The 27,236-nt window shown below is 37.4% G+C and overlaps 1 protein-coding gene across 3 annotated transcripts in view; it reads left to right on the top strand.

Moving 5' to 3' along the window:
* SIK2 (salt inducible kinase 2) overlaps positions 1–27,236 on the top strand; it is a 140,333-nt gene that overhangs the window by 71,823 nt on the left and 41,274 nt on the right. For all 3 annotated transcript variants that reach the window (XM_060105406.1, XM_060105408.1, XM_060105407.1), the window contains exon 4: positions 20,329–20,490. In XM_060105406.1, the coding sequence (XP_059961389.1) occupies positions 20,329–20,490 (162 nt within the window). The remainder of the gene's footprint in view (positions 1–20,328; positions 20,491–27,236) is intronic.

The raw sequence follows: 27,236 nt of genomic DNA on the forward strand, positions 1-27,236 counted from the left end.
TGAGTATTGCTACTCCAGCTTTCTTTTGATTTCCATTTTCATGGAATATCGTTTTCCATCCCCTCACTTTCAGTCTGAGTGTGTCCCTAGGTCTGAGGTGTGTCTCTTGTAGACAGCATATATATAGGTCTTGTTTTTGTATCCATTCAGCAAGCCCGTGTCTTTTGGTTGGAGCATTTAATCCATTGACGTTTAAGGTAATTATCGATATGTATGTTCCTATGGCCATTTTCTTAATTGTTTTGGGTTTGTTTTTGTAGGTCCTTTTCTTCTCTTGTGTTTACCACTTAGAGAAGTTCCTTTAGTATTTGTTGTAGAGCTGGTTTGGTGGTGCTGAATTCTCTTCGCTTTTGCTTGTCTGTAAAGCTTTTGGTTTCTCCATCAAATCTGAATGAGATCTTTGCGGGGTAGAGTAATCTTAGTTGTATGTTCTTCCCTTTCATCACTTTAAGTATATCATGCCACTCCCTTCTGGCTTGTATAGTTTCTGCTGAGAAATCAGCAGTTAACCTTATGGCAGTTCCCTTATATGTTATTTGTCGTTTTTCCCTTGCTGCTTTCAATGATTTTTCTTTGTCTTTAAGTTTTGCCAGTTTGATTACTATGTGTCTCGGCATGTTTCTCCTTGGGTGTATGCTGTATGGGACTCTCTACACTTCCTGGGCCTTGGGTGGCTATTTCCTTTCCCACGTTAGGGAAGTTTTCGACTATAATCTCTTCAAACATTTTCTCTGGTCCTTTGTCTCTCTCTTCTCCTTCTGGGACCCCTATAATGCAAATGTTTTTGCATTTACTGTTGTCCCAGAAGTCTCTTAGGCTGTCTTCACTTCTTTTCATTCTTTTTTTTTATTCTGTTCCACAGCAGTGATTTCCACCATTCTGTCTTCCAGGTCACTTACCCGTTCTTCTGCCTCAGTTATTCTGCTATCGATTCCTTCTAGTGTAGTTTTCATTTCAGTTTTTGTGTTGTTCACCTATGTTTGTTTGTTCTTTAATTCTTCTAGGTCTTTATTAAACATTTCTTGCATCTTCTTGATCTTTGCCTCCATTCTTCTTCCTGGATCATCCTCACTATCATTATTCTGAATTCTTTTTCTGGAAGGTTGCCTATCTCCACTTCATTTAGTTGTTTTTCTGGGGTTTTATCTTGTTCCTTCATTTGGTACATAGCCCTCTGCCTTTTCATCTTGTCTCTCTTTCTGTGAATGTGGTTTTTTTTCCACAGGCTGCAGGATTGTAGTTCTTCTTGCTTCTGCTGTCTGCCCTCTGGTGGATGAGGCTATCTAAGAGGCTGTGCAAGTTTCCTGATGGGAGGGACTGGTGGTGGGTAGAGCTGGCTGTTGCTTTGGTGGGCAGAGCTCAGTAAAACTTTAATCCACTTGTCTGCTGATGGGTGGGGCTGGGTTCCCTTCCTGTTGGTTGTTTGGCCTGAGGCAACCCAACACTGGAGCTCACCGGGGCTCTTTGGTGGGGCTAATGGCAGACTCTGGGAGGCCTCACGCCAAGGAGTACTTCCCAGAACTTCTGCTGCCAGTGTCCTTGTCCTCACAGTGATACACAGCCACCCGCTGCCTCTGCAGGAGACCCTCCAACACTAGCAGGTAGGTCTGGTTCAGTCTCTTATGGGGTCACTGCTTCTTCCCCTGGGTCCTGATGAGCACACTACTTTGTGTGTGCCCTCCAAGAGTGGAGTTTCTGTTTCCCCCAGTCCTGTCGAAGTCCTGCAGTCAAATCCTGCTAGCCTTCAAAGTCTGATTCTCTAGGAGTTCCTCCTCCTGTTTCCGGACCCCCCAGATTGGGAAGCCTGACATGGGACTCAGAGCCTTCACTCCAGTGGATGGACTTCTGTGGTATAAGTGTTCTCCCGTTTGTGAGTCACCCACCCAGCAGTTATGGGATTTGATTTTATTGTGATTGCACCCCTCGTACCATCTCATTGTGGCTTCTCCTTTGTCTTTGGATGTAAGGTATCTTTTTTAGTGAGTTCCAGTGTCTTCCTGTCGATGATTGTTCAGCAGTTAGTTGTGATGGCCACTATTAATTTAAACTCTGGCTTTAATAAAATTTTCAGGTTAGTGAGAAAGGTATCAACCTGCGTCTTAGAGTGCTTTATTTTAAACTTTTGAGTGTCAGGAGTATGTGGTAAGTTTGGTTTTTCTGATAGTAATGATTAGAAACCCATGCTAATCTCTTTTCTGGCTAACCACACCTGTAACACAAGGCTAGCCACTTAAACCACCTGGAGACATCATTAAATGTAAGAGTTGAATCTGCAAACCCGACTCTGAAGTCATGTCCTTTGTCGAATATTAACGTTTCAAGAACCACAGGAGAAAACTTTGCTCAAGGCTATACCTGTTCCTCTGTTATTCAGGATCATCACCACTAAATTCTTAGAACCAGCAGGGGTCATAAGCATTTACAGCTTTTCTCATGTTAAAAAGAAACATTTATTAATTAGCTATGTGATACAGTTAAGAGGCCTTAATTGTATTTCTGTCACTCTGAGAACTCTTGTTTTGGCCAACTAATAGTAGCTTTATGAAATGCTAGCTCTTATTATCTAAAACTATCAGAGGTAGGGATCCAGGCTTTCCTGCCTGTGTTAGACCCCTGAATACTGCCCAAACTAAAACCATTTACCTTTTGTCTTTCCTGTGAGCTTCTTGGATTTGATGTTTTCTAGTTGTCATTTCCACCTAGGATCCTGTCCTTTCTGCGTCACTGCTGATTGAGTAGTAGCTTTAGAACTGCCACCCCAATGCATCTAACTTCTCTCCAGCCCTAAACTAAGTACCCTAGGGATTTTTGTACCATAAATTACAGAGAGAAGAGGTCGATAAAAATAAACCAGGGGGGAACTGTACACTTAAAAATGGTTAAGATGATAAATTTTGTTATGTGTATTTTACCACAATAAAAAAATTTTAATAAATAAACCAAGGGAAATTGGAAGTCACATTTTTACACAAAGCTGATATCCACTGAAGTATTAATATTGAATTACAAAGCAGCCTTAGAAATTGTATTAAGTATATTTAGAAACTGAGACCTAGAAAGGTTAAGTGATTTGCATAAGAGCTGAGAATAGAGCATTTTCAACATTAGTCCATGTTGTTTTGGAGCTATCTTCTTTAATTACTTCCTTGACTTAGGAGTAGCCATAACTAACCCCTCCGCCTATTTTATCTTTCTTTGGAATTGAATCATAGTTGGTTCTTCAGAACCATGTCTCATCAGCACTGAACCTGGAAATAGGAGGCAGTGGGTAAGTCTAGGTGCTAATAGTGGGCAAACTGGCTTGGAAAAAGTGATCAATTGACCTCCTTCTGCGAGGAAACCAGACTAATCCTTTTTGCATCATCTTACGTAACAGAGCCAATAATTAATGCAGTCTACATGAGCAGTTCCCAACCAGTTGTTCTTCAAGGCCAATCAGGTTGGTTTTGATATCTAAAAAAGTCATCCAGATGTGTAAAAATAATATAAGTGTACGTATAATAGGGAACATAAAATATTACATAAATTGTGTGACAAAAATGGTCAAAAGATTTCTTGGTACAATTGTAGTTCATTATATAGCTGAGCAGTCCTCTCTTTTCAAATATTGAAAATTTTATCAGTCATATGTCTGCTGTGATAATGTTACATAACTCCACAATTGTGATTTACATCAACAAATTTTTTGTCTGTGGGTCAGCTGGGGTCACTTTATTTCAGGCTGTAGGTTGGGTTCAGATGTGCTCCACATGTTTCTCATTCTGAAGCATGCTCTTCTCACAGCACTTGGTAGAAACACAAGGGATCAAGTCAAACCACACATATGCCCCATGACCAAGACCAAAGGCAATAGGGTGGGGATATATACCATCTCTTCTACTGGGAAGCATTGCAGAGTTACACAACAGAGAGTATAGTTATGTATAATCCTTTTACAGGAACGGAGTAAAGAAATGGGAACAAAATTCTACCACAGAAACATTTCAACCTTGTAATGTCAGTTTGTTACTGAATTAACTGTCGTCTTTGATTTCTAAATAATAGAGTGAGTAGCTAGGGACTTGTTTTTTCCAGCTAGTCCTTTCCTTTCACTGTTCTCCTTCCTCCTCTCTGACAAGTGACTTCACAATGTCATTATTACTTACCTGTGTAGGACCCCAGGAAACATACATCATAGTCAAGCCACTGGCTGATAAACTAAGGGGCTTGACTTTTCCTGAATTTGTTTACCCAAGAAACGTGATTTGCTCTTTAACTAATTTTGTTGCAAGAGCTTCATTGAAAAATTGTTCTTGCCCGGACCAGCTTAAGCTACAGTCTTGAGTTCTCTGTGCACATTTCTGAATGAAGCACTCCAGCCTGGCTTCATTGTTTTCCACTCTCAATTCACCTGAAGAACTCAGTGAAAAAATAAAAGAAATATATTTGTCCTTTGAGTTATGAGTGAATGACAACAATGTCTTAGATCTCAAGTATTTGCTAACACTGTATCTTTAGAGTATATGTATACGGAAGACAAAATATTAAAATTAACGAGTTTTCTTCCTCCTTCATCAGCATCTTATTCTGTAAGCTTGGCATTTGAATCCTAATTCCTAAAAATTGCATGGTTTGGTAAACCACAGCCTGTTCTTTAGACTGTATTTCTTTCATTCTTAAGAAATAATTGCATATCAAAATCGCTATCTGGATGTATTTATCTGTGTAAAGAATGTGTTAGAAGTGTGACCAGATTGCATTTATAAATATTATTATAACACTACCATAAGTTGAGTAAATAGCACACAACATCAGTAGTTCAGTTTAGAGTGAGTCATTTATCAGTCCAGTCATATTCATTACTCGGAAATAATTCACAACAGACTTTGAGGTCCTATAGAGATGATAAAAATAGGTGAGATGAAAATACCTATTTAAGGAATTGTCTGGAATGTTTAATGCCATTGAGATGACATCATCATCTGGTAGTATTAAATATGACTGGGTACTTTCCTAGGCTATTCAGTTGACTTCTTTTTTTAAAATTATTGCCTTAAAAACAGTTCTGGTACAGTTAATGAAATGTTACTACATATATTGAAATCAGTAAGAGAACCCAGCTCTTGCTCTGGAATTATATTAAGAGAGTTTATGATGTTTCAGACAGTATCTCATCTTATGTCTGTAAGCCTGACATCTCTTCTATTGTCTTGAAGAGCTAAAGTTTTTATTATTTAGCCTTCTTTTCTCATATGTATCATAAATTTTTTTGCATTATTAGGGACTGAATTTTATTTCCTTCTGGCTCTCACATCAGCCATCAGGACTGTTCCCATAGGGGTGCTTAAAACTTCTGTTTAAATTTTTGCTTTATGGAACTGTATTGCTTATTAATATAGAGTTCACAGTTTCAGATTATTTTTAAGTAATTTAAAAATGTAAGTTAGATAAGGTCTCTCACCTACTTAAAACCATTAACTAGTTTCCCCATATTTTAAAATACAGACTCCCTCCTCAGGCTTCTAAATTCTTCCTGAGTTTTACCTTGCTTCTTCAATTTCATCATATGCCTTCCCCTTTTCCTTGATCTTTATGCTTTAGCCTCATTGGTTTCTTCTGGGTTTCATGAGTGTGCCACATCTGTTCCTTGAATGCTTTTCTCCCCAGTTGAAATAGTACCTTCTCATAAAGGCCTCTCATGATCACCCTATATAAAGTAGCCTCCCCCACATACTTTCCAGAGGATCACCCTATTTCTCTGGCATTTATTACACTTTAAAATTATAATTTTTTATTTGTCTACTTATTTATTGTTGTTTCCTCCAACCAAATACAAGTTTCATGAGGCCAAAGTGCTGAGCATAGTGGCTGACACAAAGAGGTCACTAAAGTATTTGTTTTTGTTTTTTTTCTTTATTACCTTTTTTTTTAACATTTTTATTGGAATATAATTGCTTTACAATGGTGTGTTAGTTCCTGCTTTATTTATTTACATCTTTATTGGAGTATAATTGCTTTACAATGGTATGTTAGTTTCTGCTTTATAACAAAGTGAATCAGCTATACATATACATATATCCCCATATCTCCTCCCTCTTGCATCTCCCTCCCACCCTCCCTATCCCACCCCTCTAGGTATTTGTTGAATGAATGAATAAACAGATGACTCTTGTACTTTAAACTCACAATAGGGACTTCCCTGGTGACACAGTGGTTAAGAATCCGCCTGCCAATGCAGGGGACATGGGTTCAAGCCCTGGTCTGGGAAGATCCCACATGCGGCAGAGCAACTAAGCCCGTGCACCACAACTACCGAGCCCACGTGCTGCAACTACTGAAGCCCGTGTGCCTAGAGCCCATGCTCCACAACAAAAGAAGCCACTGCAATGAGAAACCCGTGCACCGCAACGAAGAGTAGCCCACACTCGCCACAACTAGAGAAAGCCCGCACACAGCAACGAAGACCCAACACAGCCAAAATATAAATTAATTAATTTATAAAAAATAAACTCACAATAAAGTTTGACTTTTTCCTTAATTTGATTCCATGAGAGAGAAAGCGTTGTGCTTCAAGATTGACCTGAAAAGAATCAGTACAATTGAGGGCCCAAGTCTTCATATGCTACTGTGCTCATTATTCTTTTGCAATTGAATTTATTCTGATTCATAACTGAGATGTGTCTGTGTGTTTTTTTTTAAGATCTGTACACATATATAGAAACTGGGCCAAAAATCATGTTCTTTGTACGTGTTTATTTTTACAAGTCTTGCTTGATTTGCTGTATTTGAAATTGGAAATATAATTTTTTCTAATGCATATTTTGTGTTATAACTACTAGATTCTTACTAGACACTGCAGACAGCATGATATTTTCATGCAACAGGATAAAGAAATTGCTGTGTATATATGGAAGTCAATAGGATAGATATGAAAATAAAATACTCTAAAAATACTCTCTGCCATAAAATTAGAATTCATGTGTGGAGCAGTTAAGGTAGGACCCTCCCACAAAGAAAAAAATTTCGGGTTTTTTACTGAAAAATCCGGGTAGTCAGGGGTCTAAATAACTTTTCCAAGGTCACTTAACAATGAGAAGTAGAAACAGTGTTCATAATCAGGCTTGTCTGACTCCATAACTTTTTCTGCTATATTTTGATATCTTCCTAGGTACAAGGAAATCAGAGATTTATTTTACTTATGTGTTTTTTAAAGATACAACAATTTTTTGAAGTCATCAGTTTGTTTGCATCAATTACTATCATCAGATATTGCAGTCTGTTGGCTTCTATGTGTGGTTTATATGTAATGTTAGAAAAGTTTGACCATATTTGCTTTTAAGTGTTGCTGAAAACTTAAAAGTAGAGTCACAGAAGTTGATTGTAAATAATCTTTAAAACTTTAAACTCTGTAACTAAAAACTCATCTTACTTCTCAGAAGATTGTGGTTTGTTTCAGTAGTTCCACATAGCTTGAACTGATTCAGAGTCTAACAGATGCAAACAGTCTAATGTAGGGAAATTGCTGAAAGCACAACTAAATTGCCAGAGTATATACCACAAGCAACAATTTCCTTTAATTTTTGACAAACACCCAATTTGAAATGATTATATACTTACAAAAATGAACAGAAAAAAGCAAAATGTTTTAAAATCCATAGTTTCATATTCATAAATGTATCTCAAGGTTAAAAGTTTAATGTAATTTAATAGTATAAGTAATATTATAATCTAATATTTAAAATTAGGATAACCCATGTTATCCTAATTCAATATGGATCATACACCTAATCCATTTTCTGTTAGTGTTTACAGTGTAAGGTGGTACATATATTAATGTGCTAAAAACTGTTCTTCAGGTTTTTATTTAATGGACCTTCCTTTCTTAATTATATTTTTTCCAAGAGTAATTGGTTAGAACCAGCACAGGCTAAATTGACAAAGACTAGAGTCTTGATCTACAGTAAGATAGAGTTTTATTTTATAGTAATATTTTGTACTGATTAGAGGAAAGGAATGTTAGAGAAAAAGATGAATAGAGATTTGAATTTGGGGATGGAAACTTATGGATCTTCAAAGTATTTTGAAGAAAACAAATGAACCAATTTTGATTACCTTACTGGAGCTTCAGGATTCATAATGGTCACATTCCTGAAAATGCAGTCTCTCTTCAAATTTAGTAATTAGAAATGTGAAGTCTTTGTAAATTTGTGGGTTAGGAACCTCTGACCGGGATTTAATTATCTGAGGTGGGGTGTTTTTTTAAGGCTATTTAAGCATAAAATATTAAACTGGCATCAGCCTTTTTACTTTACTCCCAGATTAGAGTGATGAAATTACAAATTAAATCTTTTTAACATAATATTAAATATTTAATCGCACAAAGTATTAATCTTTTGGACTGTTACTCAGCTCCAGCTTGAAGGGATGCTAATAATTTCTGGCCGAAGAGCATTAAGCTTAAAGGTAGTCATTCAAAGATTCTGACATTCCTGAAATTTGAGAAGAGTCAGCTGGCTTGGTTTCTCCACTTTGCTAAGAGGCTCGGAAAACTGCTCCTTATCCCTGGGGAAAGATAAGGGATGCCACGTGGTGGTGGTGGTGGTGGTGATAATGATGATGATGATGTTGATGATGATGATGTTGAGAGCAACTAAGATTTACTGAGCATTTATTATGTCACGCACTGTGCCCTGAAATCTAGACTTACAATCTATAAAAGCAATATGAAAACGTTGATTAATTATACCATTTAAATCTTGAAACCTACTTATTGGGGCTTCAGCTATACTTAATTCAGGGGTTGGTAGAAGATGACTCTTGAATTTTTGAGGTTGAGTGACTGTAAGATGATAGTTATAGTGACTTAGAAGGTGGTAATGAAGTTTATAAAAAGAAGGATGAGCTCAGTCTTGATAACACTGCAGTAGCAGAAAGAAAAATCTGTTTAAATACACAATAGAGTAGCTGCTGAAAGGTCAAATGTGCTTGGCAGATCTGGAGGTTATTTTTATAAAAATTCTAATCAGGGAATGAAATCCTCCAAGGAAGAATTTCGTAACCTTGATTAAACTTAAGATTTTATAGACCCCCTTGAAATTGCACATAAAATTTTATGTGTGTGTTTGTATGTAAGTGTAATTTTCATTAGATTCTCAATAGAGTCTGTGACCAGAAAGTTCCAGGCCAGATGTTAAGACATATTTTGACTGGAGTGACTGAAGAGGTATCCCTGAGACAGGCAACAAATGAGAAAAGTATGAAAGAAAACTAAAATCATCCAGCTAAGACTAAAGCAGATCAAAGATTACCCACAGGAAGGTGAGAGTTAATTCTAAGAGGGAAGGAGTATAGAAAAAGAAAAACAAAAAGCCAGAACTATACTATGATAGGTTTATGTGGTTAGAAGAGAAAGAAGAGCCAGTTAGTGAAAGAGATGGAGGAAAACCAGACAGACACAGAATCAACAGGGAGAGATGTTTATTTTGGAAACCAGTTAAGTATAAAATATAATTGAAAGGTCATAAAAGATGAGAACTGAGGAAAGGTAATTGGCTTTAGCCTAGGGAAGTTGCCAGGAACTTTAAAGCAAGGTTGGTGGAGTGTGAACCAAATCATATCATAAGGGGCTAATGGGTAGATAGTAGTTAGAAAAGGAAGGTAGCCTGAGTCAACCCCTGAAAATATAATAACAACAGCAATAGTAATAATCATAGTTGAAATAATAGCAGCTAATGTTTTGAGCATTTATGTGTGTCAAGGCACCATGAAGAGGTTTTTTTCTTTTTTAATTGCTTTTTTTTCATTTAATCTTTACGTGAGGTGGATTCTATTATTATTACCATTTTTGGATTACCAAATGAAGGTTTTGGGAGGTTAAGTAATTTGCTTAAGTTCACATAGTTAGCAAGTTTGTAAAGACAGAATTTGAACCCAGGCAGCCTGACTCCTGAGCCTTCAATCTTAGCACCGTACTATTAAATACTAAAAGTATCTGCAGTGCTGTAAAAGGAATGTGGAAGATTTCTATATAATGCTACGAAGTGGAGAAAAGAAGGGATAAACGTTTTAGTGTGAGATATATATACATATTGTCACATATAAAATGAAACACAGAAAGGGTAAACCAAACACTAATAAAAACAGTTACCTATAGGCAGAGGAAGGAAACAGGGATGGAAGCAGGTCTTCTCAGACTATATCTTATTACACTGTTTGTTAATTATTTTTGTCTGCGTTGGGTCTTCATTGCTGCGCACAGGCTTTCTCTAGTTGCAGTGGGGGGGGCTACTCTTCCTTGCAGTGCGCGGGCTTCTCATTGCAGTGGCTTCTCTTGTTGCGGAGCATGAGCTCTAGGTGTGTGGGCGTCACTAGTTGTGGCACACAGGCTCAATAGTTGTGGCATGCAGGTTCAGTAGTTGTGGCTCACGGGCTTAGTTGCTCCGCAGCATGTGGGATCTTCCTGGACCAGGACTTGAACCCATGTCCCCTGCATTGGCAGGCGGATTCTTAACCACTGTGCCACCAGGGAAGTCCCTTATTACATAGTTTTAACTTCAGCATCATATTAAACAACAGGTAAGTATTTTACATGATCAAAAAATAAGGTTAAATCAAAGAGGAGAAAGAAAAATAACCCGTAATATTTGTAAACAAGCACATAAGTATACTATCTTTATATTGTGTTAGCAACACACCACACAGAACTAGCTTTTAAGTAACTTTAAAAGGTAGTATTTAGATAAAACAGTATATTCTTAGGACAATATAATCTCAAGCTAAAAAGAGCTGCAAAGAAATGTTAGCTTTTCAACTTCATCAGTAATTTTCTTGTTAGTAGTAGTATTAGTACAGCTATTTTGAAACTATTTCATGTGTATTGTAGGATAAAGCAAGTAATTTATGTTAATGTTAAGAACCAGGATCTTTTATATAAGAGAAAAAGAAATACAAATATAAAAATCAAAGAAAAGTAATTCCTATAATGCCAAATTTGAAAGGGAATGAATTCATTTATTTTTTTTTCCTCACTTATTTCCTAGTCTGTCCCTGAAAAGGCTTAGAAACAGTACCAACCCAGTAGTAGAAAGTGCCTTGAGCACCCAGATACCATTCCCCAGTAAAAACAACCAAGGCTTCTTGAAAAAAATTACTGATTCCTGGTTGGGGGCAGGAAGTATTCAAGATAAGCATCAGACATTTTTATTCTGCCAGAAGGCAACAAAGGCATTATTTCTGTGGTCATGTTTTTTAAAAAAAACAGTATAAAGGGGTTCCCACTGGTCAAAGATGGGAAAATTTGAGCATCAAAACGAGCGATGACTGTAGTTGATTGAAATAGTAGAACATATAAAAATCCATGCAGTCATTATGATACTTTAGAGAATCATAAAAGAGAGAGAGAAAAAAAAGCAAGCTAAAAAATAAACACAAATCTTACTAGTTATCATTGAAAGTAGCTAGCGTGCCATCCCCTTACTCTGAAAATTGTTACTTAATGAGGAAGAATTAAGCATTCATACTTCTTGACCTGTTTTAGTTGTATTTCAGGATAACTAAATAGCCCTTACTGACAGCAGAAAAATTTCATCTAATAAATGTAGCAGGAATAAAACAAAATTAGAAACTCACAATTTTGTAACCCCAATGAAATAATTGATTAAGGTACCAATAAATATTAATATTAGTGCTGTGGTCTCAAAGTGTGGCCCCTGTTCCAATATCTTAAACTTCCCCTGGGCACCTCTTAAAAATATATGAATTTGGGGGCCCTTTCCAACACCTACTTTATCAGGAACTCTGAAGGTAGGTCCCAGTAATTTGTTGTAACAAACCCACTAAGGGTTCTGACGTACACTGGAGCTTGAGAGCCATATTAGGAGGAAAAGTGACGAGAATCTTTAATTGAAGGATCAAGGTATTACCACTCCCCCACCCCCGAACTCACTGATCAATCTTAGCATTCCTAAATGCAGGAGAACCACGTTATATTTATCCAAGTAGATGCACCTATGACATATTCTCACCACCCTCCAAAAAAATTTAAACCTGAATCTATTCTATACTTTATACTTGAATTCCATATTATAGGAAATATGGAAGATAGAAGAATATGTTAAATAATATCATGAGGCTGACCCAGTTTCTTTAAGAAGTCAGTAAAGTAGCATGGGGGAAAAAAAAAAGGAAGGTGGGGGTGGCAGTGTGGGGCTGTTCCAGAATAAAAGGATTACAAAGACAAAATAAGCAAATACAAAATATACATCTTATTTGGATCCTGACTCAAATAAACCAGCTGGGGAGATTTGAATTCAAACTGCATATTAGATGGTATTAAAAGAGTTGTTCATTTTGTTAGGTGTAATAATGGTACTGTGGTTGTGTAAGAAAATGCCATTTATTTTAGAGATATGTAAAAAGTCTTTAGGGTGAAACAAAATGATTTGCCTTAGGTTACTACAACAAAAAAGAAGAAGGAAGGAAAGAAGGAGAGAGGGAAGAAGGAAGGAAAGAAAGGAAAAAAGGATAAATGAAGCAAGTATGGCAAAATGTTGATAACTTTTAAATCTGGAGCATTCATTATATTATTGGGTTGGCCAAAAGGTTCATTCAGTTTTTTCTGTAAGATGGCTCTGGAAGCACTTAGTTGTCTTTAACTTCGTTCAAAACAATTTTGTTAGATTGTATGTGACAGTTGTCACATCAGCATGCATTTAAAAAAGACATCAAAATTGGCGAATTTTTGTGTAGCCATTTTAATATTAAAGATGGAAGAAAAAAGCAACATTTTCAGCATATGCTTTATTATTTCAAGGAAGGTAAAAACGCAACGGAAATGCAAAAACAGATTTGTGCAGTGTATAGAGGAGGTGCTGTGACTGATCGAACGTGTCAAAAGTGGTTTGCGAAGTTTCGTGCTAGAGATTTCTCACTGGACGATGCTCCACAGTCAGGTAGACCAGTTGAAGTTGATAGTGATCAAATCGAGACATTAATTGGGAACAATCAATATTGTACCACGCGGGAGATAGCTGACGTACTCAAAAGACCCAAATCAAGCTCTAAAAATCATTTGCACCAGCTTGGTTATGTTAATCACTTTGATATTTGGGTTCCACATAAGTTAAGCGAAAAAAACCTTCTGGACCATATTTCCGCATGCAATTCTCTACTTAAACGTAATGAAAACATTCCTTTTTTAAAAACAAATTGTGACGGGCTATGAAAAATGGACACTACAATAATGTGAAATGGAAGAGATCATGGGGCAAACAAAATGAACCACTACCAACCATACCAAAGGCCAGTCCTCATCCAAAGAAGGTGATGTGTATATGGTGGAATTGGAAGTCCTCTATTATGAGCTCCTTCCAGAAAACCAAATGATTAATTCCAACAAGTACTGCTCCCAATTAGACCAACTGAAGGCAGCCCTCAGCGAAAAGCATCCAGAATTAGTCAACAGAAAATGCATAATCTTCCATCAGGATAATGCAAGACCACGTGCTTCTTTGATGACCAGGCAAAAATTTACAGCTTGGCTGGGAAGTTCTGATTCATCCACCATATTCACCAGATGTTGCACCTTGGATGTCCATTTATTTAGGTCTTTACAAAATTCTCTTAATGGAAAAAATTTCAGTTCCCTGGAAGACTGTAAAAGGCACCTGGAACAGTTCTTTGCTCAAAGAGATAAAACGTTTTGGGAAGATGGAATTATGAACTTAACCTGAAAAACAGCAGAAGGTAGTAGAACAGAAGGGTGAATACATTGTTCAATAAACTTCTTGGTGAAAATGAAAAATGTGTCTTTTATTTTTACTTAAAAACCGAAGGCACTTTTTGGCCAACCCAATATTTTCTCTACTTTCATGTATGTTTGAAACTTCTATAATAAAAAATTTTAAATTTAAAATGCAGAAATACTTACTAAGATATATTTATTCCTGTGCTAGCCTTTATCACAGTTTATTGTAATTGCCTGTTTACTTGTCTATCCCAGTATTTCTCAAATTATCAGTATTTCTCAATTATCAGTATTGAAACCCCAATTTTTTTGATTGGCCTGTCTGTCACAGACCATGATTTTTGTAAAAATACAATAAAAATCAGTTACCATAAGAGCAAAATTGGGGGATGGGGGAGGACATACAAAATATAGCCTTAAAGAGTTTTGTAATTAAAACCAACAAACATAAAATTACATTTCACTTAACAATCAGAACAAATGTAAACATAGGCAAGAAGAATTTTTTAAACTGTATCCAGTGATCAAAAATACACACATAGGCAATTAGTATAGAGAATTGCTATTACACTCATAAGTTCTTTTTTTTTAACCATCTTTACTGGAGTATAATTGCTTTACAATGGTGTGTTAGTTTCTGCTGTATAACAAAGTGAATCAGCTATAGATACACATTTATCCCCATTTCTCCTCCCTCTTGCATCTCCCTCCCACCCTCCCTATACCACCCCTCTAGGTGGACACAAAGCACCTACCTGATCTCCCTGTGCCACGCAGCTGCTTCCCACTAGCTATCTGTTTTACATTTGGTAGTGTATATATATCCATGCCACTCTCTCACTTCGTCCCAGCTTACCCTTCTGCCTCCCCATGTCCTCAAGTCCATTCTCTACATCTGTGTCTTTATTCCTGTCCTGCCCCGAGGTTCTTCAAAACTTTTTTTTTTTTTTAGATTCCATATATATGTGTTAGCATACGGTATTTGATTTTCTCTTTCTGACTTACTTCACTCTGTATGACAGTCTCTAGGTCCATCCACCTCACTGCAAATAACTCAATTTCATTTCTTTTTATGGCTGAGTAATATTCCATTGTATATATGTACCACATCTTCTTTATCCACTCATCTGTCGATAGACACTTAGGTTCCTTCCATGTCCTGGCTATTGTAAATAGTGCTGCAATGAACATTGTGGTACGTGACTCTTTTTGAATTATGGTTTTCTCGGGGTGTATGCCCAGTATTGGGATTGCTGGGTCATATGGTAGTTCTATTTTTAGTTTTTTAAGGAACGTCCATACTGTTCTCCATAGTGGCTGTATCAGTTTACATTCTCACCAACAGTGCAAGAGGGTTCCCTTTTCTCCACAACCTCTCCAGCATTTATTGTTTGTAGATTTTTTTGATGATGGCCCTTCTGACCGATGTGAGGTGATATCTTGTAGTTTTGATTTGCATTTCTCTAATGACTAGTGATGTTGAACATCCTTTATGTTTGTTGGCAATCTGTATATCTTCTTTGGAGAAATGTCTATTTAGGTCTTCTGCCCATTTTTGGATTGGGTTGTTTGTTTTTTTGATATTGAGCTGCATGAGCTGCTTATAAATTTTGGAGATTAATCCTTTGTCAGTTGCTTCATTTGCAAATATTTTCTCCCATTCTGAGGGTTGTCTTTTCGTCTTGTTTATGGTCTCTTTTGCTGTGCAAAAGCTTTGAAGTTTCATTAGGTCCCATTTGTTTATTTTTGTTTTTATTTCCATTTCTCTAGGAGGAGGTGGGTCAAATAGGGTCATAGAGTGTTCTGCCTATGTTTTCCTCTAAGAGTTTGATAGTGTCTGGCCTTACATTTAGGTCTCTAATCCATTTTGAGTTTATTTTTGTGTATGGTGTTAGGGAGTGTTCTAATTTCATTCTTTCACATGTAGCTGTCCAGTTTTCCCAGCACCACTTATTGAAGAGGCTATCTTTTCTCCATTGTATATTCTTGCCTCCTTTATCAAAGATAAGGTGACCATATGTGCATGGGTTTATCTCTGGGCATTCTATCCTGTTCCATTGATCTATATTTCTGTTTTTGTGCACTACCATACTATCTTGATTACTGTAGCTTCGTAATATCATCTGAAGTCTGGGAGCCTGATTCCTCCAGCTCTGTTTTTCTTTCTCAAGATTCTTTGGCTATTTGGGGTCTTTTCCATACAACTTGTGAAATTTTTGGTTCTTGTTCTGTGAAAAATGCCGTTGGTAGTTTGATAGGAATTACATTGAATCTGTAGATTGCTTTGGGTAGTATAGTCATTTTCACAATGTTGATTCTTCCAATCCAAGAACATGGTATATCTCTCCATCTGTTTGTATCATCTTTAATTTCTTTCATCAGTGTCTTCTAGTTTTCTGCATACAGGTCTTTGGTCTCCTTAGGTAGGTTTATTCCTAGGTACTTTATTCTTTTTGTTGTAATGGTAAATGGAAGTGTTTCCTTAATTTCTCTTTCAGATTTTTCATCATTAGTGTATAGGAATGCAAGAGATTTCTGTGCATGAATTTTGTATCCTGCAACTTTACCAAATTCATTGATTAGCTCTAGTAGTTTTCTGGTAGCATCTTTCGGATTCTCTATGTATAGTATATAAGTTTTTTCTGTTACCATAATTAAGTAGTTTTTTAATGTGAAATGTGTGCTTTTTGCATGTTCTCTTTAGACCTTGTGCATTAATTTGAGCTTGGATTGATAACAGTGCCCCTCATGGGGATGATATACTAAACCTAAACTCATGTAATTTGCAGCCACAGGTTTTTGCCTCAGTTACTTTCTCATCTCTCAGCAAATAGTATAGTTTTGGAGGATGTTTATTTACACTGCAGAAATCATAAAGAGTGGGGAAGATCATAGATATGCTGAAATACTTGCTGAGATTTTCACTTAATAAGTGAAAATACCATCTCTTTAAATAGTTGGTCTCTTAATCTCTGGAACATGGATGTTGTCATTTTTCTCACGGTGTGTTACAGGCTTATTGACATATGATGACTATAGCTTCAAACGGTAATTTTAGGTTCAGATATACCACACCTTTCTTTTCAGACAGTCCCCTTCCTGCCAGGCTTCAAAGCTTTTTCACCCCCTTGGCTGTAGCGGTTCCAGTTTGGACTGATCTCTTCAAAAAACAATTACTGTAGATTCTACTGTGCTTCCCAAGACTCATTTTGTAGGCAATAGTTCAGGTTATTTTTCCACATGTATTAACTTGTACTTGTTCACGTTGGATCTGTTAGGTTTCTCTGTGTTGTCAAAATCTCAAAAATCTTTCCCATTGACCCACTGATGCAGAATTTTCAACAGGAAGAAATTTTGTCTATTTGGAGAAGTCAATCATTTGTGAAAAAATTGTCTCATTTAGTGATAGATACAGTTTAAGTAGCATTTGTGTGGAATCTTAGGAAAGATATTACTAACTAGCCGAAAGATAATCCCTTACAGAAAACGTATTGCATTCCCCTTGGGAATTTCTGTTTGCCCAAGGATCCAATCCTTTATTAGATTTCCCAGCTCATCCAATATAGAAATGAGGCTCTGGTTTACTCTTATGAATGGAAAGCACACTGTTCACTTGCCAGTTTACTTAGACATAGTCGCTCTGATATCAGTTTGGACATTTTGGCTGAAAAGTCTACATATTTGTTCTTAAGTGATCTTTTTTTCCCCTTCACAAGTATGAATGGCTACTGTGTGTGCTCTGTAAAGGCAAAGGGGAGTTGTGACGAGATATAGAAAAATATACAAAATGTTCACTTACATTTAAAGCCTATAACATGTAGAGTATAGATAGCACTCCTACTCCACACTTTTATAATACTCTTTTTGGAACGTTTCATGATACCATCCATATTAAGACACTAGTCAGACAAGTATTTAGTAAGAACTTCACCTGTGCTGTTTCGTGCATAGTGCTAAGCAGTGTGGGGAGTGCAGAAGAGGATGACATGGCCCCTATCCTCAGGAAGCTTAAATGATGGTATCTTTTATTTTCTTATACACAGAGTGTTAGAATTAGGGCTGTTTGTGTCTGCATGTGCACCCAGATGTGCATGCACATTGAGATATTATGATATATATACAGATAATTAAAGTGTGAGGCAGTGTGTTATAAGTGATAAGGAGTTCAGAGGAAAGAGATTATTACTGCCTGAGTGATGAGGGACTGTTTTAGGGCAAGGTGGCATTTGAGCAGTGTTTTGGAAGGATAGTTAGGATTTCAGCAGGAGTCTAGTAAAGAAGCTTGTTACAGGTTTTTTTTTTTTGGGTGGGGGGGTTGTTTTGCGTTACATGGGCCTCTCACTGCTGCGGCCTCTCCCGTTGCGGACCACAGGCTCCGGACGTGCAGGCTCAGCGGCCATGGCTCACGGGCCCAGCCGCTCCACGGTATGTGGGATCTTCCCGGACCGGGGCACGAACCCGTGTCCCCTGCAATCAGCAGGCGGACTCTCAACCACTGCGCCACCAGGGAAGCCCACTTGTTACAGTATTTTAAAAGTTTTTTTCAAAGGTTCTGGTTCCAGATCAGCCATTCACTTACCAGTTGTCTGAATTCAGCCAGATTACTTAATGACTCTGATCTTCAGTTTCCTCATCTACAAAATGGGACTTAGAGTAGTAGTTATCATAGAGGGCTTTTAGGAAGATTAAGTGAGATACTGTGACATGAACATGCTTTATAAACTGTAAACTACTGTACACATGTTAGTAAATTTTATAATAAATATTGAGGATGGCATGAGCCAAGGCATGGAATTTAAAAACTAGTAAAACCAAAGCCTAGGGTAGAAAATATGTGAAGGTGACTATAAATATTGATTCACTCATACAGTTCCTAACTTCATAAGATAATCTTAAATAGGAAAGCCTTTCAAGGTTTATGTTGACCCCCTTTCCCTCAAAAGACCATTTCAGAGGGCTTTTAGATCTTCAGGTAAAACTTGAATAAATTGTAATGTTTAGTTTTATTGAATTCATACAGAATTAGTTCGTACAGAATTAATTTTCAAATAAACTGCTTTAATAGATATTATAACATAGCACAAAAATAGCTAATGTATCTTGCACAGTATATTTGTTTAAAGAACATGGTTTTGAGAACAAGTCTGCATGTTTTGGGGTATATCAGAATTGCTCCACTGATTAGGAGAACAGGGTGCGAATTATTTAAGTTACTTTCAGGGACCGTCGTATCTCCTTTTACAGGTGGTTTGTACAATAACTTCATGAATGGTTGTTTAAAGGAAAGATATCCCTCACCTGATGAGATGTCAGAATTTATTCATGCTCTTTGTTTTAAATAAATTTTATTTTTAAAATGTAGTTAGGAAAAATATTCAATAAATTTTTGAACAAAGAACAGAGAGAGTGTTTGGGCTTTAAAAGACATTTTTTAAATTGAAGTATAGTTGATTTATAATATGATTAGTTTCAGGTTTACAACATATTGATTCAGTATTTTTACAGATTTACCCCATTTAAAGTTATTACAAAATATTGACTATATTTCCCTGTGCTGTACAATATATACTGGTTGCTTGTTTATTTTATACATGGTAGTTTGTATCTCTTAACCTAAAAAAGCATTTTGAATTGTACTGTGAATATTATGCCAGTTGCTATTGTCTGGTCTTGGGCTCTCTCCACGTATCTAGACTCCAGTGAAAATATGATTGGAATTACTTTTCTCAGGGCAAGGAACTTGGAAAACAGCGTTTTACTTGAACACTAACTCTCATTATTAAAAGAACTTTTTTTGTTGTTTGTTTACTGTATGATATCACTTATATGTGGAATCTAAAAAATACAAGAAACTAGTGAATATAACAAAAAAGAAGCAGACTCAGATATAGGGAACAAAGCAGTGATTACCAGTGGGGAGAGGGAAGGAGGGAGGGGCAATATAGGGGTAAGGGGATTAAGAGATACAGACTATTAGGTATAAAACAATCTACCAGGATATATTGTACAACACGGGGAATATAGCCTGTATTTTATAGGCTAACTATAAATGGAGTATAACCTTTAAAAATTGTGAATTACTATATTGTACACCTGTAACTTACATGATATTGTACATCTACTATAAGTCAATTAAAATAAAAAAGACCAACCCTCTCATTTTATGATTGAGGAAGTTGAGGCACAGAGAGGAAAATGTACTTAACCAAGGTCTTGAACTTCAGTCTCTGTGTGCTGTATTTCCCTTCATTCATTCTTTTATTATTATTGTTATTAACTAATTTTGAGATTCTTTTTTTTTTTTTTTTTTGCGGTACGCGGGCCTCTCACTGTTGTGGCCTCTCCCGTTGCGGAGCACAGGCTCTGGACGCGCAGGCTCAGCGGCCATGGCTCACGGGCCCAGCCGCTCCACGGCATGTGGGATCTTCCCGGACCAGGGCACGAACCCGTGTCCCCTGCATCGGCAGGCGGACTCTCAACCACTGCGCCACCAGGGAAGCCCGAGATTCTAAAAGAACTTTTTGAGGGAAAAAAAAAATCCTGAATACTAATCGTGGGGTTTTTTGGTGTGTGTGAATAATTCTCAATTCTTTCTTCTTTTACAGACTACCTTGCTAATCACGGCCGGTTAAATGAGTCTGAGGCGAGGCGCAAATTCTGGCAAATCCTGTCTGCTGTTGATTACTGTCACGGTCGGAAGATTGTGCACCGTGACCTCAAGGCTGAAAATCTCCTGCTGGATAACAACATGAATATCAAAATAGCAGGTAACTGGGACACAGCTGGCTCTAACGTGATCAGATATGAGCCATGGCACTCAGGGTGCAGAAACAGACCTGCAGGCAGAGATTCAGGAGCCTCCACCCATGACACCAAGCTCTCTCAGAGTGTATTTTATTCATTTCCTTAGTCCTACGTGTAATAATGAAAAGTAAGGGAAATAAGTTCCTTATCAACGCACACCACGGCAGGACTACAACTGGGGTCTGATGTGTATCCTCAGTCTGATTTGTGTTCACACCCCTTTGTGGCACTCCACTGAGTGTGTGAGTGATTGGAGGGGCTGATAGGGCTGGAGGAGTAGCATAGGTTGCTGGCGCTCTACCCTGCTCTCTTAATTATGACTGGTGGCTGCAAAGAGATTGTAGACAGAAGAATGACAAAGGCGGTAACGGCAGTAGAATGAGAACTACTGGCGACACGAAAGCACCTTGCCTTCTTCCGATACAATAGGGTTTTGATTTATAACATGGAGACTAAGGATTATTTTGCTAGTTTTCCTCCTCCCCTTTTCACAATTGGCAAAATCTTTTATAAATATTTTATATTCCAAGTTTCCTTTTTCACATGGTCAAAACTCTCATTCAGTCAATAAATACTTATGTGTCAGGTACTGTGCTATGCTAGGTACTATGGATACAAATCAAAAAGCCATTTCCTGTGATCTTAAAAGTCTGGTGGGGAAATAAGAATAATGAAAATACAAGATAATAGTTGCCCAAAAATATATGTACAGAGTGCAATAGGGATATAGATGTAGGAACGTCAGTCTACCTGAGAAGTCAGGAAGCTGCACAAAGAAGGAACTCTTTGAATTTAGGCTTGAGAGATGAGTTAGAAGCTTGCCAGGGAGATAAACAGAAGCAGGACAGGCGAACTGTGTAAATAACCACAGGTACAGAGAGAGAAAGAGATTGAAATTGTAATGGTGGGGAACCATTGCTCAATATTAGTTAAATGTAAACTCTGTAGTTATGGGGGATTGATACAGGAAGAGCAGGTAGGCGAAGATTAGAATATGAAAGGTCTTGAAGGCCATGAAAAAGATTTTAGAGTTTATTCTGTAGGTAATAGGGAGCATAGCCTGTTGGAAATTTTAGGGCAGGGATGGAGATGAAGTGGGACTGGGACGAGAAGATTAGATTTGCGTGTTAGAAAGATGTCTCTCTGGCCACAGAGTGAAGATAGGTGGGAGATGGGGGTGAGACTGAAGACAGGAAGACTAATCAGGAACCTAATGCAGTAGTTCAATTAAGAAAATGTGGGTGTGTGCTAGAGTACAGCAGTACAGGTTGTAGGTGTGGGAAGGAGAGAGAGAGATTTATTCTGGTTAGGGTTTGGAAGAAAATAAGGGGCACAAAGCAAAAGCTTAGCAAAGTTGTAAGCAGTGGTGTTTTGTCTTAGGGTATTAAAGAGGGACAGAGGCATCCACATGAGAAAAGCTGACCAAGAAGTGGTTGACTAGCTAGGTTGGATACTCACTGGACTCACTAAGTTTAGGGAGAAAACAACTGCCTTAGTTTGCTGCACTGTGGTATAAAATATAAGTGAAAAGCCTCTGATTTGTACATTTAACTGGTTTATTTCTATGCCATTTATCATTCATTTTCAACTTGGGCATTTTAGGGAAGGCAAATAATTTTTACTTACTTTAACTTTTACTTACTTTAATTTTAATAATTAATTTTAAACGCCAATGTCACATTTGTTTCAGGGAAGTAATAGATTTTTCATTCTGTAGTCTGTGATTTTTTTTTTCCTAATGGAATTGCCTGAATAAGAGTGTTTTTTAAGTTAATTTGCTACATTCCCATTATATATGAAGATTTGTACTGATTTATCTTTTTTGTTTTAAAAATACAGTATTAGTGTTTCTGTAATTTATAATGTATGTTCATTTCTCCCAGTTTTCCTTCTTTTGGCCCTTCCTTTGGTCTCATTCATTTCACTCCTTTTTGCAAACTTTCTGTAGTTTTCTGTAATTTTTTGCTTACTTCTCCTTGAAAGCATCAGCTGCCCTAAAATTGTCCTTCTCAGAGAGGACTCTTGTTTTTTTGAAGTTCTTTACTCTGTAGAAAGAAGGGGAAACCCCGGCTTCACCTTTACATTCCTTTATTGCCACAACAAAACTTTCACAAAAACAATACCTTAAAGGAGTTCTGGGAGTCATTTCAGGCAGAGAAAGAAAGGTTAGAGGTGGGAGTCATATGCTATAGGAATTACAGTGTCAAAATAGAACATCAAAAACCCTTGCAAACAAAATATGCAGAATATTCCATTAAGGTTATAACCAAGTTTTGCCTGGCTGTAATAATGTCTTCTATAATTCTGGCCTATAGTATAGGTAGATAAACCCAGTATTTCTGTCATTATGTGAAATCTAGTTATTTGTTTGTTTTTGCTATTTTTATTTTTGAATATCTGAAATTCAAGACCTTCTAATTTTTATCTAGAAGACAGGTAAAATCTCAGAGACCTAAAGTTGTTCTCTCTGGTTAAGCTAGTATCACAGCTAACATTTATTGAGCCTTCGTTATTTGCAGGTACTCTTGTTTTCAGATGAAAAAACTGAAACACAAAGAGATTAAATAACTTCCTAAGGCAATTCACATAATAAGTAGCAGACCTGGAATTCAAGCCTAGATCTCTCTGACCACAGTATCTGTGCTTCTTCCACTGCACCATGTTGTATTTTCCAAACATTGTTTGTCAGTTATTCTTCAAGGAGTACTCACTAACTGAATTTTGGGTTCCATCATTCTATATTTATACATTTAGTGTCCTTAATTCCATATCTCACAAGTGAATACACACACACACATACATGTACACGCAGTATAGCTAAGCGTTCAAATTTCTTATTGCCCACATTTTTTTCTCTGTCATCCTCACCACCATTTACCCCAAATTTTAGCAAATGTTTATTAAGTATCTACTATGCTCCTGGGCTAAATCCTGGAGATTCAAATATTTCAAGACAAAAACAATAGCAATACAAAAACACTCAACTCTGCTCTTACCTCAAGGAGTTAATCCAGAACCAGACCTTTAAGTAAATATAACATAAAAAGATAACTGTCATACAGGCTATGAGGCTGGGAGGAAGACTAACTTGCCTGGAAGAATCAGGGAAATTATTAGCTAAGACTTGATTAAGAAGGAGGCATTTGTGGTGGGACTGGGGGAGAGAAGGAGAAAGGAGGAGAGTTTGTTGAGGGGGTGAGGTAGGGATGGCAGCTCCAGGCAAATGGATCAGCACGTGCAAAGGCAGGCAGGCCAGAGAACTCAAAGTGTGTAGGGAAACTACAGACCAAGGCTAGTGGAGCGTAAGTGCCAGTGAGGAATGATAGGAGAAGAGCCTGGACAGGTAGGCAGAGCCAGATCATGGAGGATTCCACATATCATCAGAAGTTTAGACGTGTTCCAATGCTGTAAAAGAACTTCTCCAGGGTATTTATTTTTATCCATAGATTTTTATAAAATTTTTATGGCCCTGCTTCCCTTTAAAAATATCGTCTTCTGATCTCTGAGGATTCTTCTTGAATTTTAAAGAAATCTAATACATGTAGGAAAGGTGGGGCTCCATGAAAAAATTACAAAACCTCAGAATAAAATACAGAACTATTCTCTCAAATTATACTATCACTGTTTATTCTGCTTATGAAGATCTCTTTAATTGCTAAATGGGCTGAATAAATGAACTGTTTTAACCATCTTGTATGTTGAAGTTGAAAAGAAGTGCAAACCAAAACTAGATTTAAATTAAAACATTTGTCTCTGTTTACAAGACAGAAAATGGAATAGAAGTATCAGACGTGGTTCATTTTAATAAATACAGAAACTTGGCTTTGAAATCAGTTTCTCGTTTATGCTCCTCTAGCCGGTGAAAACTTCAGACACTGGTAGGCCATGAATTCACCCACACCTGTGTGTGCTCATCGCCTCAATTATGAGACCTACAGCCGTCGCAAAATACAAGTGTTAGGATATTCAGAGTAAGAGGCAGAATGCAAAGAAATTTTAGCTTTCATTAGTTTTTTATATATATATATATAAATGTATTTATTTATTTTTGGCTGCGTTGGGTCTTCGTTGCTGTGTGCAGGCTTTCTCTAGTTGCAGTGAAGGGGGGGCTACTGTTCATTGCGGTGCGTGGGCTTCTCACTGTGGTAGCTTCTCTTGTTGCAGAGCACGGGCTCTAGGCGCGCGGGCTTCGGTAGTTGTGACACACAGGCTTAGTTGCTCTGCGGTACGTGGGATCTTCCCGGACCAAGGCTCGAACCCGTGTCCCTTGCATTGGCCGGAGTCTTAACCACTGCACCACCAGGGAAGTCCCTTTCATTGGTTTTGATAATTGCAGTACTGTTTCCTCCACGTTGTTTTGGCTATGACTATTTAGGCATTAACTTGAGAGTAAATAGATGAAGGACATTTAGTTTTATTCTTCAACTTTCCTAATCTGAAATGTTTATAATGAATACTTAGATAAGAATTAATATGTATGAATTACTCGGAGGAGGTTCTCAGAAAATATCGCAGTTCAAACAAGGCTTCTCATAAAGAATGTGGAGTTTGATATCAGACAGTACTGGTACAAATTCTGGCTGTGCCATTAGTAGCTGTGTGACCTTGGGCTGATTAATTAACCTCACTGAGCCTAGGTTTCCAAAACTATTAAACAGAGATTAATCCATTTCTCAGGAACATTGTAGGGATTAGTGATAATGTTAGACACAGAGAGGTCATAGGTAAGATTATGGGCTCTAGAGCCAGGCTACCTGGATTTGAACCCTGGCACTGCACTTACTAGCTGCATGACCCTGGACACATTACCTAACCTCTCTGTCCTCAGTTTCCTTATCAGTTAAGAGGGAATGACAGAAGTTCATATCTCATAGTGGTTATTAGTTAATATTTGCAATGTTCTTAGAACAGTGCCTGGTACATAGTTAGTGCTAGTTAAGGTTTTGTTAAATAAATTGGGGGCTTTTGGTTTTGTTTTTTAATATATTTATTTATTTACTTATCTATTTTGGCTGCGCTGGGTCTTAGTTTCGGCATGCAGACTTCTCAGTTGCAGCATGCGGACTTCTCAGTTGTGGGATGCAGACTCTTCGTTGCGACATGAGGGCTCCTTAGTTGTGGCATGTGAACTCTTAGTTGTGGCATACATGCGGGATCTAGTTCCCAGACCAGGGATCGAACCCAGGCTCCCTGCATTGGGAACACGGAGTCTTACCCACTGGACCACCAGGGAAGTCCCAAATAAATTGTTAATTAAGGTTCCTGGCACCATGTAAACACTCATAAAAGGTAGCTATTATTTGTATTCAGTGTATGATTGATTCCATGTGAAAACAAATTCTGAAAAGTTTGATAGCCATATAACCCCCCCACCGTGTCTTTTTTTTTTATTACCAAGGTTTAAAGCCTTATTAATACAAATCTCAGAGGTACAAGGAAAGTTTATCATTTATATTCTAAATTTTCTCTGCTTGATGTAAATTAATTTTTTTTTTCCTTAGAGGGACCTTCAGTGTAATTAGTAATGTGAAATAAGCCTGATTAATCTGACCTGTGCATCACAAGTCCCTTGTCTTTAGCCCAAGAGGAATGCTTCCTTTCTGAATTGACCTATGATCTCTGAGTAGCCCATGATCTCTCATGATTGCTTCTAACAACCTTCCTGCTTATTAGAAGACCTTGAGACAGGGTTTCTGTATATATAATTCTAGTTTTGTGCCCTGGAACTGAAAAAGGGTGGGAGAGGCTGAACCAGGTTTTGTTAGTAAAATATTTATTAAAAGTCTTCCATTTGTTATCCTCCTGCCACTAGTATTATGTAAAATGTGCAAAGAGCTTTTGCATCAGCAAACACAATGAGACCTTGTCTTTATCCTTCAAGCCTACTTAGCACTAGCCGCACAATAAGCCTGGAATATGGAAGACAGCTCAAAGGGTTTTGTTTCCTTTTGTTTTGTGTTTCCCCTCTTCATCTCCCTCCTCCTCCCCACTCCATTTTGGGCTGAGGAAGAGCGTTTACTTGCTCCTTAGCTCACTGAACTCTCTCATTGGACAAATAGATGTCTCACAGTGGTCAGCAGGATCACATTTCATCTCAACTGTGATGATTGTTCTTGTGTCCTCTTGTCAGGTAGGGAGGGAGTGACTGATGTTTGCAAGTAAACTGCAGCTGGCCTCTTGCTGATGGGCAACAAGGTATGCAGTGACGTCAGCGTTGGCTGATCGGTATTCAGTTTGTGCAGTGGGTCAGCTCCGTCTCCACACTCTACTACCTTTCATTTGTCCGCTTTCATTTCCTCATAATTGTCTTCTTCGTTCCTATTATAATAACTACAAAAGATGTGTAACTCTTCAGCAAGACTGGATATCTGAATTCTACTGGTAATTTTAGAAACAAGGATAAATTTAACCCTAAAACCATCTGCTTCTCTGTAGGAGGATTTTTTAAATTATAAATTAGACGTTATAACACACTGCTGGAGATTAAAAATTGCCTTGGTTGTGTTGATTCCTAGAAATCATTTACTTTCTCTTAGCTTGAAGACTGATTTTCAATGTTTTGTTTGCTTTTTTCCTTTTTAAAATAATGACTTAAATTGTTTACCTAACGACTTCTATTTAGTCTTTGTTATTTAAATATTAAATCTTGAAAGTATTTAGTAATTATAATTATTTTGCAACAATAAACAGCGACAAACTGTTTAACATC

The sequence above is a fragment of the Mesoplodon densirostris genome, chromosome 7 (assembly GCF_025265405.1).
Source record: "Mesoplodon densirostris isolate mMesDen1 chromosome 7, mMesDen1 primary haplotype, whole genome shotgun sequence".
Classification (NCBI taxonomy): domain Eukaryota; kingdom Metazoa; phylum Chordata; class Mammalia; order Artiodactyla; family Ziphiidae; genus Mesoplodon; species Mesoplodon densirostris.